The sequence below is a fragment of the Podarcis filfolensis genome, assembly GCF_964270895.1.
Source record: "Podarcis filfolensis genome assembly, chromosome: 16".
Classification (NCBI taxonomy): Eukaryota; Metazoa; Chordata; class Lepidosauria; order Squamata; family Lacertidae; genus Podarcis; species Podarcis filfolensis.
This window is the reverse complement of record NC_139620.1, coordinates 4,493,256-4,509,575: the sequence shown is the minus strand read 5'-3', so window position 1 is coordinate 4,509,575 and position 16,320 is coordinate 4,493,256. Positions and strand designations below refer to the sequence as shown.

Sequence of the window (16,320 nt, the reverse complement as noted above, 5' to 3'; positions counted from 1 at the left end):
GACGCTCCTTCAGATATACTGGACCAAGACCATTTAGGGCTTTCAAGGTCAGCACCAACACTTTGAATTGTGCTCGGAAACATACTCCGAGTGAAGAAAAGTCCATCACCTCCCAAGAAAGATAGATAGATAAACTTTATTTGCATTAGCCAGCCTTTACACATTATTAATAATTTCCTTTTTTGGCTGAAAAATGTGCCCTGTCCAGACCTCTCCAGCTCCGTGCATCTGCGACGCCCTCGCCCAGCGAGGGAGGAAACCAGCTGCCTGGTCAGACGGTCAGCAGCTGGGAAGGATCTCCTGGCACCCAGGACACTTCTTTCTGTGTCTGTTTGGAACAGGGAGGAAATAATTCTGGCAAGCGGGTAGCCAATTTGGATCAGGAAAAGGCAGAGACCCTTTCCCCTCCTCCCCAGTAAGGCGAAAGTTATAGGAACATGATTGGGGGGGGGTTGTACAGAGTGGTGTGGTGCAATGGTTAGAGCACTGGATTTGGACCTGAGGGAGATCACTTGGCCATAATAATAATAATAATAATAATAATAATAATAATAATAATAATAATTTATTACTTATACCCCGCCCATCTGGCCGGGCCTCCCCAGCCACTCTGGATGGCTTTCCAACAAAATATTAAAATACAGTAATGCATTAAAAGCTTCCCTAAACAGGGGCTGCCTTCAGATGTCTTCTGAAAGTCTGGTAGTTGATTTTATGGTAAAAGTCATGTTAAAAGGTTAAAAATTATGATATATGTAAACTGCTAAAGATGAGGTAAAATGAAAATCAGATAGGGGGGACTTGGGGAAGCCCACCTAACAATGTTTAGAAAAATAAGGATAAGACAAGAATTTGTTTGTATTTTCTGTTTGTGTTGTTTAGTTGTGTTATAAAATAAATAAATAAAAATTGGGGGGGGGGGGGACTTAAACTGCCATTCTTCTCTGGCAGGGACTTGTCTTTTTTCCATCCTGGGCTCTTTAATTAATTTAATTAATTTTATAATGAATTATTTTAGAGTGTTGTTTGCGCTGTACTTTTGTACTGTTTTATTGTTGTTAGCCACCCTGAGCCCGGCTTCGGCTGGGGAGGGCGGGATATAAATAAAATGTATTATTATTTATTATTATTCTTCCATACGTGGAGAAGGGACGACGGGTGGCGACGGGTGGCGGGTTCCGGTCCCGGCAAGGGCCACCCCACTGACGATGTCTCCCTGCTTCTTCCACCCTCAGGTCCCCCGCAGGAGACCTCGCCAGGCCGCTGAGGACGGCGGGCCTGGGAGCCGGGTGCCCGGCCTGTGGAGCGCCTGGGCATCGTGGTCAGCCTGCTCTCAGCCCTGCGGCCTGGGGGTCATGGAAAGGACTCGTGCGTGCCAGTCCCCGTACCAGCATGTCCCCTGGGCCGGCCGGCCGGAGCTGGCCCCGCAGCCGCTGTACCCTCCACAGGCCCACGAGAACCGGCCCGCTAGCCCTTACCCGGGCCGGCCATCCTACCCTCTGCACACCGAGGGCAGCGCCAGGCCAGGTCTGCCCTTCCATGGCTCAGCGCTGACCCTCCACGGCCAGGCCCAGCCGCCTCGCGCCTCACGCCTCGGACCCCAGAACCGCCACACCCGCCACCAGGCACTCCCGGCCGAGGAACTGCCCTCGCGAGACGCTGTCGCACTGCAGCATGGCCGCCGGAGGGACCCTGCTCCCGTGCAGGAGGCTGGGGTCCACCCGCCGAGGCCTCGGGGGAGCCAGGAATCTCGCCGGACCCCCAACCAGCCCTTCAGGCACAGTGCAGCCGCCCGGACCCCCGTCCGGGACGCCATCCCCTTGTTCAAACCCCTGAGGAGGGACAGCCCTGAGGCGGGCTTGAGTCCCGACCGGCCGCGCCACGGTGGTCAAGGGGATGGTGACCGCCACAGCTGGGCCGCCTCTCCTACGCCAGAGTCGCCGGCGGCCCGCAGGTGAGTTTGGGGTCTGGTTTAGGGTGGGCCTGGACCCTGATTAAAACAAAACACGAGGCTTGGCCAGCAAGACTCTGGGAGAAAGTGCAGATCATAACCTGTCACACCCTTGCCCAGGTCTATTTTATTAACAAAAGAACTTTTAACCCAGCGCTTGTAAGAACCAATCAGATTTCCTCTGAGCATTTCAAAAAACCCACCACGTGGGGACAAGTTAGATAAGAGAAATCCTTTTAACTACAAAGACTACTTTGAGCATGCATACATGTCCAGGTAATTAAAACAGGAATCGAGGAATGCATTTAGCAAACCCCGGAGGTCATGTTGTTGTTTAGTCGTTTTGTTGTGTCCGACTCTTTGTGACCCCCTGGACCAATCAGGCTCCAGGCACTCCTGTCTTCCACTGCCTCACGCAGTTTGGTCAAACTCACGCTGGTAGCCTCGAAAACACTGTCCAACCATTCAGCAAATATGATGTCCAACACTGAACAGTGATTCTGGATATTTCGAATGAATGTATATAAATGAAAATATCAAATGCTGTGGAACAGTGCTCATGTAATAATGCAGTCACATAAGATGGGTTTATGAAGCAATTCTATATCCTCCCACCACGCTGACGAAGAATTCTACGCAACAGTACAGTGGTATCTTGGGTTACATACGCTTCAGGTTACATACTCTGTGAACCCAGAGATAACCTCGGGTTAAGAACTTTGCTTCAGGATGAGAACAGAAATTGTTCTCCGGCAGTGCGGCAGCAGTAGGAGGCCCCATTAGCTAAAGTGGTGCTTCAGGTTAAGAACAGTTTCAGGTTAAGAACGGACCTCCGGAACGAATTAAGTATGTAACCAGAGGTACCACTGTAGTCAATATCCAGAATTACTGTTCAGTGTTGGACATCATATTTGCTGAATACACAAAGCTTCACAGCTTGTCTTTCATCGTACAAAGTTTGGTACCTCGCTTCCTTTAAAGATTTTCAGAGACTTTTGGACTAAAGATTTCATTTTGTACTTGTTATGGTTTGAAGGAATTCTCTAAAGACTGTCTATTGCGTATGTACATGGTAACCATGTTGCCTAGACATTGCTGACGTTCTCTTTGCAACACAGGGGTTTGCTTGTTTTCAAATTCACATTGTGGCACTTTGCGCTCTCCAGGTCCCGGGTTCGAGAGGCGATCAAGCCAGGCAAGTATGGCTACGGGAAGCTGCCATTCGCCTTGCCCCTCCACACAGACGTGGCCGAGGGGACCCAGCCCCGTTTCAAGAGGCACCACGGAGGCAGAGGCGGGGAACCCCCGTCCCCGCCGCCCCCTCCTCCTCCCCCACCTTCGAAAAAACAGAGGCGCAAAGCTGTCCGCTCTTCCTCCCGCGAGGAAGAGGAGCAGGAGGAAACTGGCCGGGCGAAGAGGCCCCTGAGCTCCGGGGCCGAACCCAGGACCCCCCTGAAGCCAAAACAGCCTCTGCTGGCGGACGCTGCTGCCCAGCCCCATGCACAGACTGGTGAGGGGGTGAAGAGCCATTTGGGGCACAGCCACTCAGAGGGTCACGGGCACATGGCAAACAGAGGGGGCACGGCGGACACAGAGCAGCCCACGGAACCGGGTACGGCCACGCCACAGAAGAGCGAATCTTCACGGGAAGCAGAGCATCGTGGGAAGGCAGCAGCAAGCTCTCTAGCGTCGCATGGCGAGGCTCAAGAGGCAGGGGGCGCCACAGCACCTTCGGGGAACCAGCATCTCCCAGAATCCTCTGCAAGGTCCCATGAGAAGCATCTCCCAGAATCCTCTGCAAGGTCCCACGAGAAGCATCTCCCAGAATCCTCTGCAAGGTCCCACGAGAAGCGTCTCCCAGAATCCTCCACAAGGCCTCACGAGAAGCGTCTCCCAGAATCCTCTGCAAAGCCCCAAGAGAAGCGTCTCCCAGAATCCTCTGCAAGGCCCCACGAGAAGCATCTCCCAGAATCCTCTGCAAGTTCCCACGAGAAGCATCTCCCAGAATCCTCTGCAAGTTCCCACGAGAAGCATCTCCCAGAATCCTCTGCAAGCCCCCACGAGACGCCTGAAGTGGCAGAGAGTTCCACGGGCGGCTCGATCCCCACGTCAGGCGGCGGCGGAGAGGGAGGCGGCCACCCCACAGCGGCCGTGACGCATTCCTCCTCCCAGGGGCCCTCCGTGGCTGGCAGCCCCCTTCCCCATGCACAGGGGGAGCTGCGGCTGACCCACCACGTCCTCAGAAACAACGGCTCTTCTGCCAAGAGGAAGGGACCCGGGGCGGGCAAGAGCCACCGGGCCACGCCAGAGCCGCCCCGCCGCCCGGAGAGCAGCTCCGTGGCGCAGCCTGATGGGGCAGGACACGCGAACCGCCCGCCCCACGGGCAATCCCGGTCCCGGAACCAGAGGCAAAACGAGCACCAGGCGGGCGGCCAGGGCAGGCGGCCATCACACAGCCTCTTTGTGGACCAGCCCATGGCTCCTCGTCCTGCGGAGCCGGACATTTGGCTGCTGCACCGGGGCAACCCTGTTCAGTTCCACGCCAGGGGGCAGCCGGGAGGAGTGCGCCCGGGTGGCGAAGTGCCGCAGTGGAACCTCTATTATCCTGGCACCGAGACCTTCCACTGCGAAGGGGAGAGCAAGCAATTCAAGGCTTGCAGGCAAGAGGTAAGAGATCGGGGTGGGGTTTTTCCGCCCTATAGCAGGGGCTCCCAAATTGTGGTCCACCAGTGGCCTGCGTGCTTCATTTTAATGTCTTTTCAATCTTTGTTGGAGACGCGGGTGGCGCTGTGGGTTAAACCACAGAGCCTAGGACTTGCTGATCAGAAGGTCGGTGGTTCGAATCCCCGCGACGGGGTGAGCTCCCGTTGCTCGGTCCCTGCTCCTGCCAACCTAGCAGTTTGAAAGCACGTCAAAGTGCAAGTAGATAAATAGGTACCGTTCCGGCGGGAAGGTAAACGGCATTTCTGTGTGCTGCTCTGGTTCGCCAGAAGCGGCTTAGTCATGCTGGCCACATGACCCGGAAAAACTGTCTGCGGACAAACACCGGCTCCCTCGGCCAGTAAAGCGAGATGAGCGCCGCAGCCCCAGAGTCGGCCATGACTGGACCTAATGGTCAGGGGTCCCTTTACCTTTAATCTTTGTTGGAAGCCGCCCAGAGTGGCTGGAGAAACCCAGCCAGATGGGCGGGGTACAAATAATAAATTATTATTATTATTATTATTATTATTATTATTATTATTGAATAGATATTCCTCCTATTGCATTTTATCCTGTTAGTTGTGTTTTACTGCAAAACAGCCCTGATTCAGCTAAGTGGGCTTCTTACATCTCAAGTTCAGAAGCTGGTGCTCAAACTGTTGTTTATTTGCTGATGAAGAGGACCTACCCAGCACACATTTAAAGCACGCTTTCTACCCCAAAGAACCCTGGGAACTGTAGTTCGCAAAGGGTGCTGGAGATTGCAGCTCTGGGGGGGGGGGGAACTACAGTTCCTGGTATTTTTTACGGAGGGTGTTTGAAATGTATGGGGTGTACGTACGCAGCCCAAGACTTTCAGAAACGTACGGTGCAGTCTCCTGTTTTTTACTTGTCTTGTAAACAAAGAGTTTTAAAACAGTGATGGGAAACAGACCTCTTTGTTCAGAGAGATGGCTCTGGCGAATTCTTAGGGACTAGAGCCATGGGCGTTTTGTGTGGCTGCTTCCAAGCTTTCCTGTTTGGCCCGTTGGGACCAGACGAACAGCTGCCTTCAAGTTGGGGGGGATTATTTGTAGAAGAGGAAGGTTGTCCGTGAATAAGTACAACTTGGAATTAAACACAATTGGGCCCTTTCCTCTTTAACTGCTGGATCCAACTCCTAACTTTGAGCCATTCTGGAAGGCCTAGTTGTTAGAGCAAGGAGTGTGTGTGTGTGATGATCTTTCAGAGATGACCTTTGGCTGGAGGCAAGCGATTATTTTTTTAAGAGATCCAGAGGGGCATCATTTGCTAGATTTTTCTCCTTTTCTTTTCAGCTGCTCTTGACTCCGGTCAAACAGATCCAGCAGGTTTTGGAATCTACGCAGAAGCCTACACAACCTGTTTATCCACACACAGCAAACCCCTCTTTTAAACCACTTTTAATGCACTGGGAGGAGGCGGAAAGGGAATGTTTCTCCCCAATCCTATATGACCTCTCTGGGCGTCCAGCTTCTCTGTAGATAATGCCTCTATTGTTACCGGCCCTTTGAAGTGAGCAGGAGATAAGCTTGTGATTGAATTTCCTGCTTAATTTCCCAAACCTCTTTTATCGTTAGTACGAGGGCAGCGCTTTTATGCTTTTTATAACGGGTGGGAAACCAAACACCAAAAACGTCCACACTTTCAAAGACTGTTCGGACAACAGCCATTAATGAATTAGCTCTTAGAACAGGTTCTTAGGATGCATTGACCTGATAAAACCTGTTTCAAGTGTCTTGATTTCCTTTATCCCCTCCCGACAATAATCAGAGGGGCCTTGCGGCTTGGAGGATGCGAGTTCGAATCCCTGCTTTGATCGCGAAGCTTATTGCATGCCCTGGGGTCTGCTTTTCTCTCTGTCTGTTTCTTTCTCTCTTTGACCTACCTGCAAGGTTGTTACATGGATGAAAGAAGGTCTCATTTTGTGTGTGCCCCTCAGAGGCTAAAATCCAACCCATTTCTACTCAGAGAAGACCCACTGGAATCAATGGGCCTGTGTTAGCCATGTCCATCAATTTTAATGGGTCTACGCTGAGTAACGCAGTGTAAGGGCTGTACACAAATGTGTCAAATTACATCCTTTCTCTGAACTGGGAAGTAAGAATTTCTGCTATATCGCAAGTTCACAGTTTTTAAACCCTGGAATAATCTGACGCTCTCTCTCTCTCTCTCTCTGCCCGCCCGGCCTTCCCCCTTTTCCTTCCGCAGCCGTGCCCGCCTGATCGACCTGATCCTCGGGCCGTCCAGTGTGCGGCATACAACAACCAGGAGTTCATGGGACGCCTGTACCAGTGGGAGCCCTTCACGGACGGTAAGAGTCCCGCCTCTCCAAATTTTAAGGTTGCCCCAAACCTATTTTCAAATCGGGAGTGACTGCCCCAGCTGTCGGTCTGCTGCCTTTGACAGCTGGCCAGCTGGCCGTACATCTTGTGGCAGGGAGTTCCACAGTTGACCCGCAGTGCATGAAGACATGCTTCCAGCTGCTCGATGCTTTGTTGCTATGGTTTGCATGGTCCAGAGAAGGCAGGGCAGGAGCAGAAAGCTGGCTTTGTGTTGTGTTGTGTTGTGTTGTGTTGTGTTGTGTTGTGTTGTGTTGTGTTGTGTTGTTGTGTTGTGTTGTGTTGTGTTGTTCTGTGTTGTGTTGTGTTGGTGCTGGCCTCTAAAGCCCTAAATGGCCTCGGTCCTGTATACCTGAAAGAGCATCTCCACCCCCATCGTTCAGCCCGGACACTGAGATCCAGTGCCGAGGGCCTTCTGGCGGTTCCCTCATTGCGAGAAGTGAAGTTACAGGGAACCAGGCAGAGGGACTTCTCGGTGGTGGCACCCGCCCTGTGGAACGCCCTCCCACCTGATGTCAAGGAAATAAGCAGCTATCTTATTTTTAAAAGACATCTGAAGGCAGCCCTGTTTAGGGAAGTTTTTAATATTTAATGCTGTATTGTTTTTAACACTCGATTGGGAGCCGCCCAGAGTGGCTGGGAAACTCAGCCAGATGAGTGGGGTATAAATAAAAATTATTATTATTATTATTATTATTATGCAATCTCAATATGAATGATGAAAAGAAAAAAAGCAGACTGGCCTCGTCTCGTCTTCTACATCACTTCTGATTCTTACCAGTCAGGGAAAAGGATCAGGAGACGGGCAGAGCCCTTGCCTCGACTTTCCCCACCTAAATGAGCTGTGTAACAGTCTTGCGTTATAACTGGGGGAAGATTATTTGTGGTGCAGGAGAGAGAAAACCCCAGAAACAATTTCAATGATTTTTTTGGTCATCTTGTAAGTCTCGCTTCAGAGATATTCTGTGTCCAGGGCAACTGTTTACCAACTCCATCTGGTATGCAGGCTGAGAGCCTACCTGCCCGGAGACTGTCTTGCCAGAGTGGTGCATGCTCTGGTTATCTCCACTTGGATTACTGCAATGCGCTCTACGTGGGGCTTCCTTTGAAGGTGACCTGGAAACTGCAATTAATCCAGAATGTGGCAGCTAGACTGGTGACTGGCAGCGGCTGCTGAGACCACATAACACTGGTCTTGAAAGACCTACATTGGCTCCCAGTACATTTCCGAGCACAATTCAAAGTGTTGGTGCTGACCTTTAAATCCCTAAATGGCCTTGGTCCAGTAGACCTGAAGGAGCGTCTCCACCCCCATCGTTCTACCGGGACGCTGAGGTCCAGCTCCGAGGGCCTTCTGGTGGTTCCCTCACTGCGGGCAGCCAAGTTACAGGGAACCAGGCAGAGGGCCTTCTCAGTAGTGGCACCTGCCCTGTGGAACACCCTCCCACCAGATGTCAAAGAGAACAACAACTACCTGACATTTAGAAGACATCTGAAGGCAGCCCTGTTTGTTGTTGTTGTTTAGTCGTTTAGTCGTGTCCGACTCTTCGTGACCCCCTGGACCAGAGCACGCCAGGCATTTCTGTCTTCCACTGCCTCCCACAGTTGGGTCAAACTCATGCTGGTAGCTTTGAGAACACTGTCCAACCATCTCGTCCTCTGTCGTCCCCTTTTCCTTGTGCCCTCCATCTTTCCCAACATCAGGGTCTTTCCCAGGGAGTCTTCTTTTCTCCTGAGGTGGCCCAAGTCTTGGAGCCTCAGCTTCAGGATCTGTCCTTCCAGTGAGCACTCAGGGCTGATTTCCTTCAGAATGGAGAGGTTTGATCTTCTTGCATTCCATGGGCCTCTCAAGAGTCTCCTCCAGCACCAGAATTCAAAAGCATCCATTCTTTGGCGATCAGCCTTCTTTATGGTCCAGCTCTCACTTCCATGCATCACTACTGGGAAAACCAGAGCTTTCACTATACGGACCTTTGTTGGCAAGGTGATGTCTCTGCTTTTTAAGATGCTGTCTAGGTTTGTCACTGCAGCCCTGTTTAGGGAAGCTTTTAATGTTTAATAGGTTATTGTATTTTAGTGTTCTGTTGGAAGCCGCCTAGAGTGGCTGGGGAAACCCAGCCAGATGGGCAGGATATAAATAATAAATTGTTGTTGTTGTCGTTATATTGGCCTGGCTTAGATCCAGCATCCAATGTACCTGGATCAGACACGCCGTTCCCTTTCGCATGTGCCTTTGCGGCCTTGAGGACTAGCGGCTTGCTCTCAAAGCAGAAACAGCTTCTTGGGGAAGTTGAGTTGCTCTGTTGCAGCACAGATGGGTACCCCACACCTTTTAGCATATGACGGGGGCCTTTTCTCTCTGGGGTTTTGGCTTCCTCCAAACCACCCTCTCCTCCTGAGCTGGCCTCTGCCTTGTCCAACTTGCTACGGCCGGCAGATCTTGGCTCTGCCAGTCGGGTGGGATGCCAGACATCCCTGGCAATCTAGAAGCGAGATCTCGAAGGTTTATACGCTGCCCGCCTGTGACTTTTCTCCCCATCTGACCTCTGCAAACAGCAGCTGAGCTCTCCAGCAATCTCAGGGAGGGAGCTGGGGGGGTAGGGAGTGTTTCTTCCCCTCTTTCTCAGCCCCCCCTATTATTTTAATGAACAATTTATACCAGCATGGGGCCAGTGGGTATTTGTCACTTACATAAGCAGATTTGGAGAGGTCACTGCAAGGACGGCGCGGCTTAGGGTAAAGAAGCTCAGGCGATGCCAGGCTTGGGAGCAGCCAAGCTTGCAACTCCTTGAAGCTGGGGACTGAGGATTATTTTTTATTATTATTTTTTATTATTATTATTATTATTATTATTATTATTATTATTATTATTATTATTATTAAAAGGCCACACTCTTTCCATTCTGCCCAGAAGGGTCTCCCGGGTTTCCAGACCCGTTTTCTGCAAAACCCTGCCGCTTAAGCTGCGTTCCTTGTGGGCCTGCGGAACTCCTTGCCACAGGACGCTGCAAGGGCGGTGAAAAGCCGGGTGCTGCTGTTTTCCTGCATTGCTGCAGAGGACGCTGCACCGGTGGGATTTCTGCCTTTTGGGGAAGGTGTGCCGGAACCAGTTTGGAAAGTGAGGCGGGTGGGGAGGGGGAAGGGGACGGCAAACAGCCACCCCCTCATTTCCCACGTGTGTCATTTTTTGAGCTGATCTCATTGGTGGCCCGGGGCCAAAATCCGTATTTATGCTGTGAGATTTAAGGCCTCTCTTCTGGCTTGGAACGGAGTGTGGTTTTGTGTGTGTGAGTGAGAGAGAAATTTAATTATTGCCAAGGATTATATATGATATCTTATCTCTTCCACCCATCGCACCCATGAATCTGCTTTATCCCTGGGGTCTTCGCCCTCCAACCGTGCCCCAAACATTTGTGGGCGATTTGTGGCGTGGGCAGAATGCCAGCGCCCTCTGCTGGCCAGCTGTGGAGAAGACGGCAGTTGTGTCTGTTTCCCTTTTTCCAAAAATACGCAACTTGTCAGATCAAAGTACATATTGTGATTTTGTTTTGGTTTTTGGTTTTTTGCAGCAAGCAGCTCTCACCCAGCTCGAGGGAACACAGTTCTCTGCCCCTTCCCTCACGTCCTCCTCCTCCTGGGAGGACAGCGTCAGAAAAGGAAGCACTCTTGACATGCTCAGAGTCACATTTCTGAGAAGGCTGATCCTGGAATGGGCATCTGTCTGTCTCCAAAGACCCCTCTGCTTTTAATGTCTTCAGGAAGAGTCTTAATCTTAGCCGTGGCATCTGCTTTCTCAGCCTTGGAACTCCTCGTGACGATAATACGAAACAAGATTACTCTGGAGCATGCGCAGAGTGCATTTCCCTCTCCCTGGTTAGCGACACCTTGGGACGCAGTGATGCTCTGAGTCCAGCTTGAGGTTATGGCCTCCAGTCCAACGTGACCCCCAAGACCTCTATCATCGGTATTAGTCTTTTGTTCTGGGATTCATAGAATTGCAGCCTTTGAAGGGACCCAAAGGGTCATCCAGCCTGACCCCCCTTCAGTGTCGGAATCTCTGAAACTCTGGCATAATCTGACCCCTTTATCTTTCCAACTATGCTTTGGGCAGGGGTGCTTTCAGCCTTGGTTATACAGAGATGGTACAAAGCTGCGCAGCTCGTTTTCCAGGCAAGGGGAATGGCATCTGATCTGAGCATGTACAGAGTGCATTTGATTGCAATCTCCTCTCGCATGCTGTCAGTAGGTCTTTCTGGGCCTCCAAACCTCTCTCTTTCTGTCTTTCGAAAGAGAGCCATTGCCTCTTTGCCTGCAGTCTGAAACTAAATCCCATGCAAGCTTCCAATGAGCTTAAATATTCTTAAATAAACAAGGGGGGAGTCTCCAGACAGAGCCGTCTCGACCTCCTTCCTCCCCTCTGCCGGCCTTCTTTGTTGATTTCCAGAGCCAATATTTATGTTTTTAAGCACTTTGGGACGGGGCAGGGCTGGCGGCGGCGATGGGGGAGGCTTTGCACAAAAAGGCGCTTTGTTCTTCGCTTCCTTCGTTCGGCACAGCCCTGGCCGGCCGGGACAGAGGTCTCCCTGCTATAGCAAGGGAAGCCAGAAGGGGGCGCTATCGAGCCCTCACTTGCCATCCAGGCCTTCGCTTGCCATTGCAGCCCTCACTTGCCAGCCTGGCCTGGCAACTTCTTTTTAAAAACAAAACCTGGACAATGTGAAAAACTTCTTGTTGTTGTTGTCGTTTAGTCGTGTCTGCTTCTTCGTGACCCCCTGGACCAGAGCACGCCAGGCACTCCTGTCTTCCACTGCCTCCCGCAGTTTTGTCAAACTGATGCTGGTAGCTTCAAGAACACTGTCCCACCACCTCGCCCTCTGTCGTCCCCTTCTCCTTGTGCCCTCCATCTTTCCCAACATCAGGGTCTTTTCCAGGGAGTCTTCTCTTCTCATGAGGGGGCCAAAGTCTTGGAGCCTCAGCTTCAGGATCTGTCCTTCCAGTGAGCACTCAGGGCTGATTTCCTTCAGAATGGAGAGGTTTGATCTTCTTGCAGTCCATGGGACTCTCAAGAGTCTCCTCCAGCACCAGAATTCAAAAGCATCCATTCTTCGGCGATCGGCCTTCTTTATGGTCTAGCTCTCACTTCCATACATCACTACTGGGAAAACCATAGCTTTAACTATGCGGACCTTTGTTGGCAAGGTGATGTCTCTGCTTTTTAAGATGCTGTCTAGGTTTGTCATTGCTTTTCTCCCAAGAAGCAGGCGTCTTTTAATTTCGTGGCTGCTGTCACCATCTGCAGTGATCATGGAGCCCCAGAAAGTAAAATCTCTCACTGCGAAAAACATATTGGCGGCCAAAAAAAAGTGGGAAGGTCGAGGAGGCAGCCTTGGGACTACATCTGGAAATTGGCTATATGACAGAGGGAGGTTTTGCACCAAGTTCAAGGCGCTAGTCCTCATTTTTCAATAGGAGGCACCAGCTAAAAGCTGTGTTGTTCCAGCAAAGCCTAAACAGGCACAGAGAACGATGAAATGTATTTCTTTCTTTTTTAAAAATAATCTTTATTAGTTTAAATTACACACATATCCAAAGAATTTACAATCTCATACTGCAAAAAGAAAATTAAAGAAAAAACAATTAAGGGAAAGGAAAAGAAGAAAATATAGAAAAAAGAAGAAAAAGCAGATTTATGTGCATAAAAAAACCTTAATCTTCCTAACTAATACTTAAATAAACACTTAAATAAAAAAGACTTCTGACAAAACGGGTCTTCCAGTCATTCTCATTGTACTGTTTATACTGTCGTTTTTTTCGCACAGTTTTATATTCTTTAATAGTGGACGGGAAATGTATTTCAAACAGGTTTTTAGTATATCACTGATTTCAACTATATTTTGAAGGTTTAAAATGGTTGTTTTTAACTGTCTTGTGATTTCATTGTAGACCTTTTGTAAAACACTTGGAGTGTCTCCCCCCCCTTATTTGAGCGGTATATAAATTTTATGAAACAAACAAATAAATATGTCGCTCTCCTTAGGACGCATATACATCGAGGGCTTTTGCAACAGATTCGATAGGGGTTCTTCCGCTACTATTTGGAAAACTTGCAATTCTGCAAGCGGAGATTTTTAGAGATCTTGAACAGAGTATCTTTCACAGATCCCACCAACCAACGACTCAGCTATACAGCTGCAAATAAAATGTTTTAAGCGCAATATACAATTTGACACTAGGTGGCGATGGCGAGCCTTATGGAAAATTCAATGTATTTTTAAAAACGCTTTTTTAAAAAGCATTTTCAGAAATGTTTTTATGTGTGTGTAGATTCCACCTAATTCTAACCAAGATTCGCAAGGCAGGATTGGTAGTTAAAATACCAGCCAAAGTTTGCAGAACAGCTCTGACTCCTCATTAATGTTTTGCCTCGGTTTCAAGATTCTAGTCCTCAGTGTGGGAGCTTCTAAACACCACCATCTCCCAACCCCTTTTAAGCAACCCTTTCTTGCCCGCAGTGTAGGGGATAGTCATGACAACCAAATCAGTTCATTCCTTTGTTAAGAGCAGGTGGGGCAAAAGCCTTTGTACTCTGTCTCTCTGTCAAGGCTTTGCCTCGGGTTCAAGGTCCTAGAGACACAGCCTTGCAGAGGGGTCCCCCAAACCCCTAACCCCAAATCTTTACTGCCCCCTCATGAGGTCCGTTTGTTAATTTGTGCTTGCTTCCGGTACTTTCTGCTTTCTGCTTGCAAATTCTTCCCTGGTTACCTGGAAAGGAGCCCACGATCGCCCCAGGCGACTAAGCAGACTAATCCAGAATGCGGCAGCTAGACTGTTAACTGGCAGCAGCCGCCGAGACCATATAACACCTGTCTTGAAAGACCTACATTGACTCCCAGTACATTTCCGAGCACAATTCAAAGTGTTGGTGCTGACCTTTAAAGCCCTAAACAGCCTCGGCCCAGTATACCTAAAGGAGCGTCTCCACCCCCATCGTTCTGCCCGGACACTGAGGTCCAGCGCTGAGGGCCTTCTGGCGGTTCCCTCATTGCGAGAAGCAAAGCTACAGGGAACCAGGCAGAGGGCCTTCTCGGTGGTGGCACCCGCCCTGTGGAACGCCATCCCATCAGATGTCAAAGAGAACAACAACCACCAGACTTTTAGAAGACATCTGAAGGCAGCCCTGTTTAGGGAAGCTTTTAATGTTTGATGTATCACAGTATTTTAATATTTTTTTGGAAGCTGCCCAGAGTAGCTGGGGAAGCCCAGCCAGATGGGCGGGGTATAAATAAATTATTATTATTATTATTATTATTATTATTATTATTATTCTAATTATTATTAGCATGAACGTGGTTCCCCCCCCCCCGATCCTACTGACCCCTCTACTTCCCTCTCCTCCCATCATGCAGTTCGGGGGTCCCAGCGCTGCGAGCTGAACTGCCGCCCCATCGGCTACCGCTTCTACGTGCGACACACGGAGAAAGTGCAGGATGGGACCCCGTGCGAATCCTCCTCTCAGGACATCTGCGTGGCCGGACAGTGCCTTGTGAGTTGGTCGCGCACTCGTTGGTGACTTGTTAACTTGGAAGGGATCTGTTTTGTTTGTTTTTTAAAATATTACATTTTATTTAACATAATTATTACAAAATACAAACAAAATACATACAAATACATACATACACATTTTTTTCAGATAAGCACACACATATAAAAAAGAACAAAAAAGAGAAAAGGAAGAAAAGGAAAAAGAAAAAATAAGAAGAAAAATTGCAAAAAGAAGAAAAACTGGAAGAATTTCCTCCAAATTCACTCCACAAATATCTCAACATTTAAACCTTCATTGTTTGACTTCCATCGCATTACGCTGCACTTCCTGTATACATTTTAAGCAAATTTGCATCTGTTATTCCTTATTTTCCCCATACGAATATTCTAATCAATAAATTTTCTAAATCTTTCATAAATCTATTCTAAACACAACCAACACCTTACACTTAATCCTTCCCTACATAAATCATCATTTAAACATTTCCATTTTTCCTGGATTATATTTTTTGGTTTTTGTCTTATCAAATTGGTTAGCTTTGCTAATTCCAAGGGAAGGGACCTGGTTTTTTTAAGGAGGGCTTGGAGGAGGAGGTGGCAGCACCCGAGAGAGAGGAGAAAATATATTTCTGGGCTGCAGGGGAATGAAGGAGGCATCAGAGAACATCTGGAGAACCAGATGTTGCCCTCTGTATGAAAGGGGACGTCCCTTCTCCTTGCTCAGACACTTCGGCTCATCTCTTGAACTCGTTTCTCCTCTTTTCCCATGGCCTCGCCAGACCCCCGGTTGCGACGGGGTCCTGGGTTCGAATCGCACGCTGGACAGCTGCGGGGTTTGCGGCGGGGACCACACCACCTGCAAGCTGGTCGTGGGGAATTTCAGCGACACAGACGTCCCCATTGGGTACCACCGCATCCTGGAGATCCCAGCAGGCGCCACCCGAATCCAGGTTAAGGAAATGACCCGCAGCCCTAACTATCTGGGTATGTGTTTATGCCATTTAGTCGGAGGGGGGGTGTAGTTTGTTTAATTCGGTGGGTTTATGAATCCGCTTCTTGAAGATGTTCTCCGTGCACGCACATAGAAATTCAACATTTGGACAAACGGAGCCTCTTACCAGTGCAGACAACTGGGCCATCTAGCACAGTATAGCCTACACTGACTGGCAGAGGCTCTGTAGGGTATCATAAAGGGGGACTTTCCCATCTGGAGAGGTTGAGGACTGAGCCCAGGGACCTTTTGCCTGCAAAGTGTGTGCCCTGCCATTAAGCTGTGAATCTTCCTGTAAAAATAAAGTAAGATTCTAGTCCTCATTGTTCTTAATAAAGGGCTTGTTTCACTGGGAACAGCTCAAGCGGGGGAGAGTAGTAAATCATCATCATCATCATCATCATCATCATCATCATCATCCAAGATAGAAGCCCTCTACTCCTTAATGTGCTGGCTTAGGCCCCTCGTATTTATGGGACCGTCTCTCCTGGTCTGCCCCGCAGAGGACCTTAAGGTCCATGAATAACCATAGTTTAGAGGTCCCGGGTCCTAAGGAAGTCAGACTATCCTTCACCAAGGCCGGGGCCTTTTCAGTGATGGCCCCGACCTGGTGGAATGCTCTCTCCTGTGATGCTAGGGCCCTGCAGGATTTAACCTCCTTCTGTCGGGCCTGTAAGACAGGGCTATTTTGCCTGGCCTTTAATTTGAATTCAGCCTGATCTTTTATTTCCCTTCTCTTCCCTCCCCCTCCCCTTTTATGCTCTGAGACCCCACAG

The 16,320-nt window shown here is 49.5% G+C and overlaps 1 protein-coding gene across 3 annotated transcripts in view; it reads left to right on the top strand.

Annotated features, from left to right (window-relative positions):
• ADAMTSL4 (ADAMTS like 4) overlaps window positions 1–16,320 on the top strand; it is a 77,523-nt gene that overhangs the window by 37,990 nt on the left and 23,213 nt on the right. For all 3 annotated transcript variants that reach the window (XM_083590943.1, XM_083590944.1, XM_083590945.1), the window contains 5 exons: window positions 1,236–1,954; window positions 3,118–4,618; window positions 6,881–6,983; window positions 14,418–14,554; window positions 15,333–15,537. In XM_083590943.1, the coding sequence (XP_083447069.1) occupies window positions 1,236–1,954; window positions 3,118–4,618; window positions 6,881–6,983; window positions 14,418–14,554; window positions 15,333–15,537 (2,665 nt within the window). The remainder of the gene's footprint in view (window positions 1–1,235; window positions 1,955–3,117; window positions 4,619–6,880; window positions 6,984–14,417; window positions 14,555–15,332; window positions 15,538–16,320) is intronic.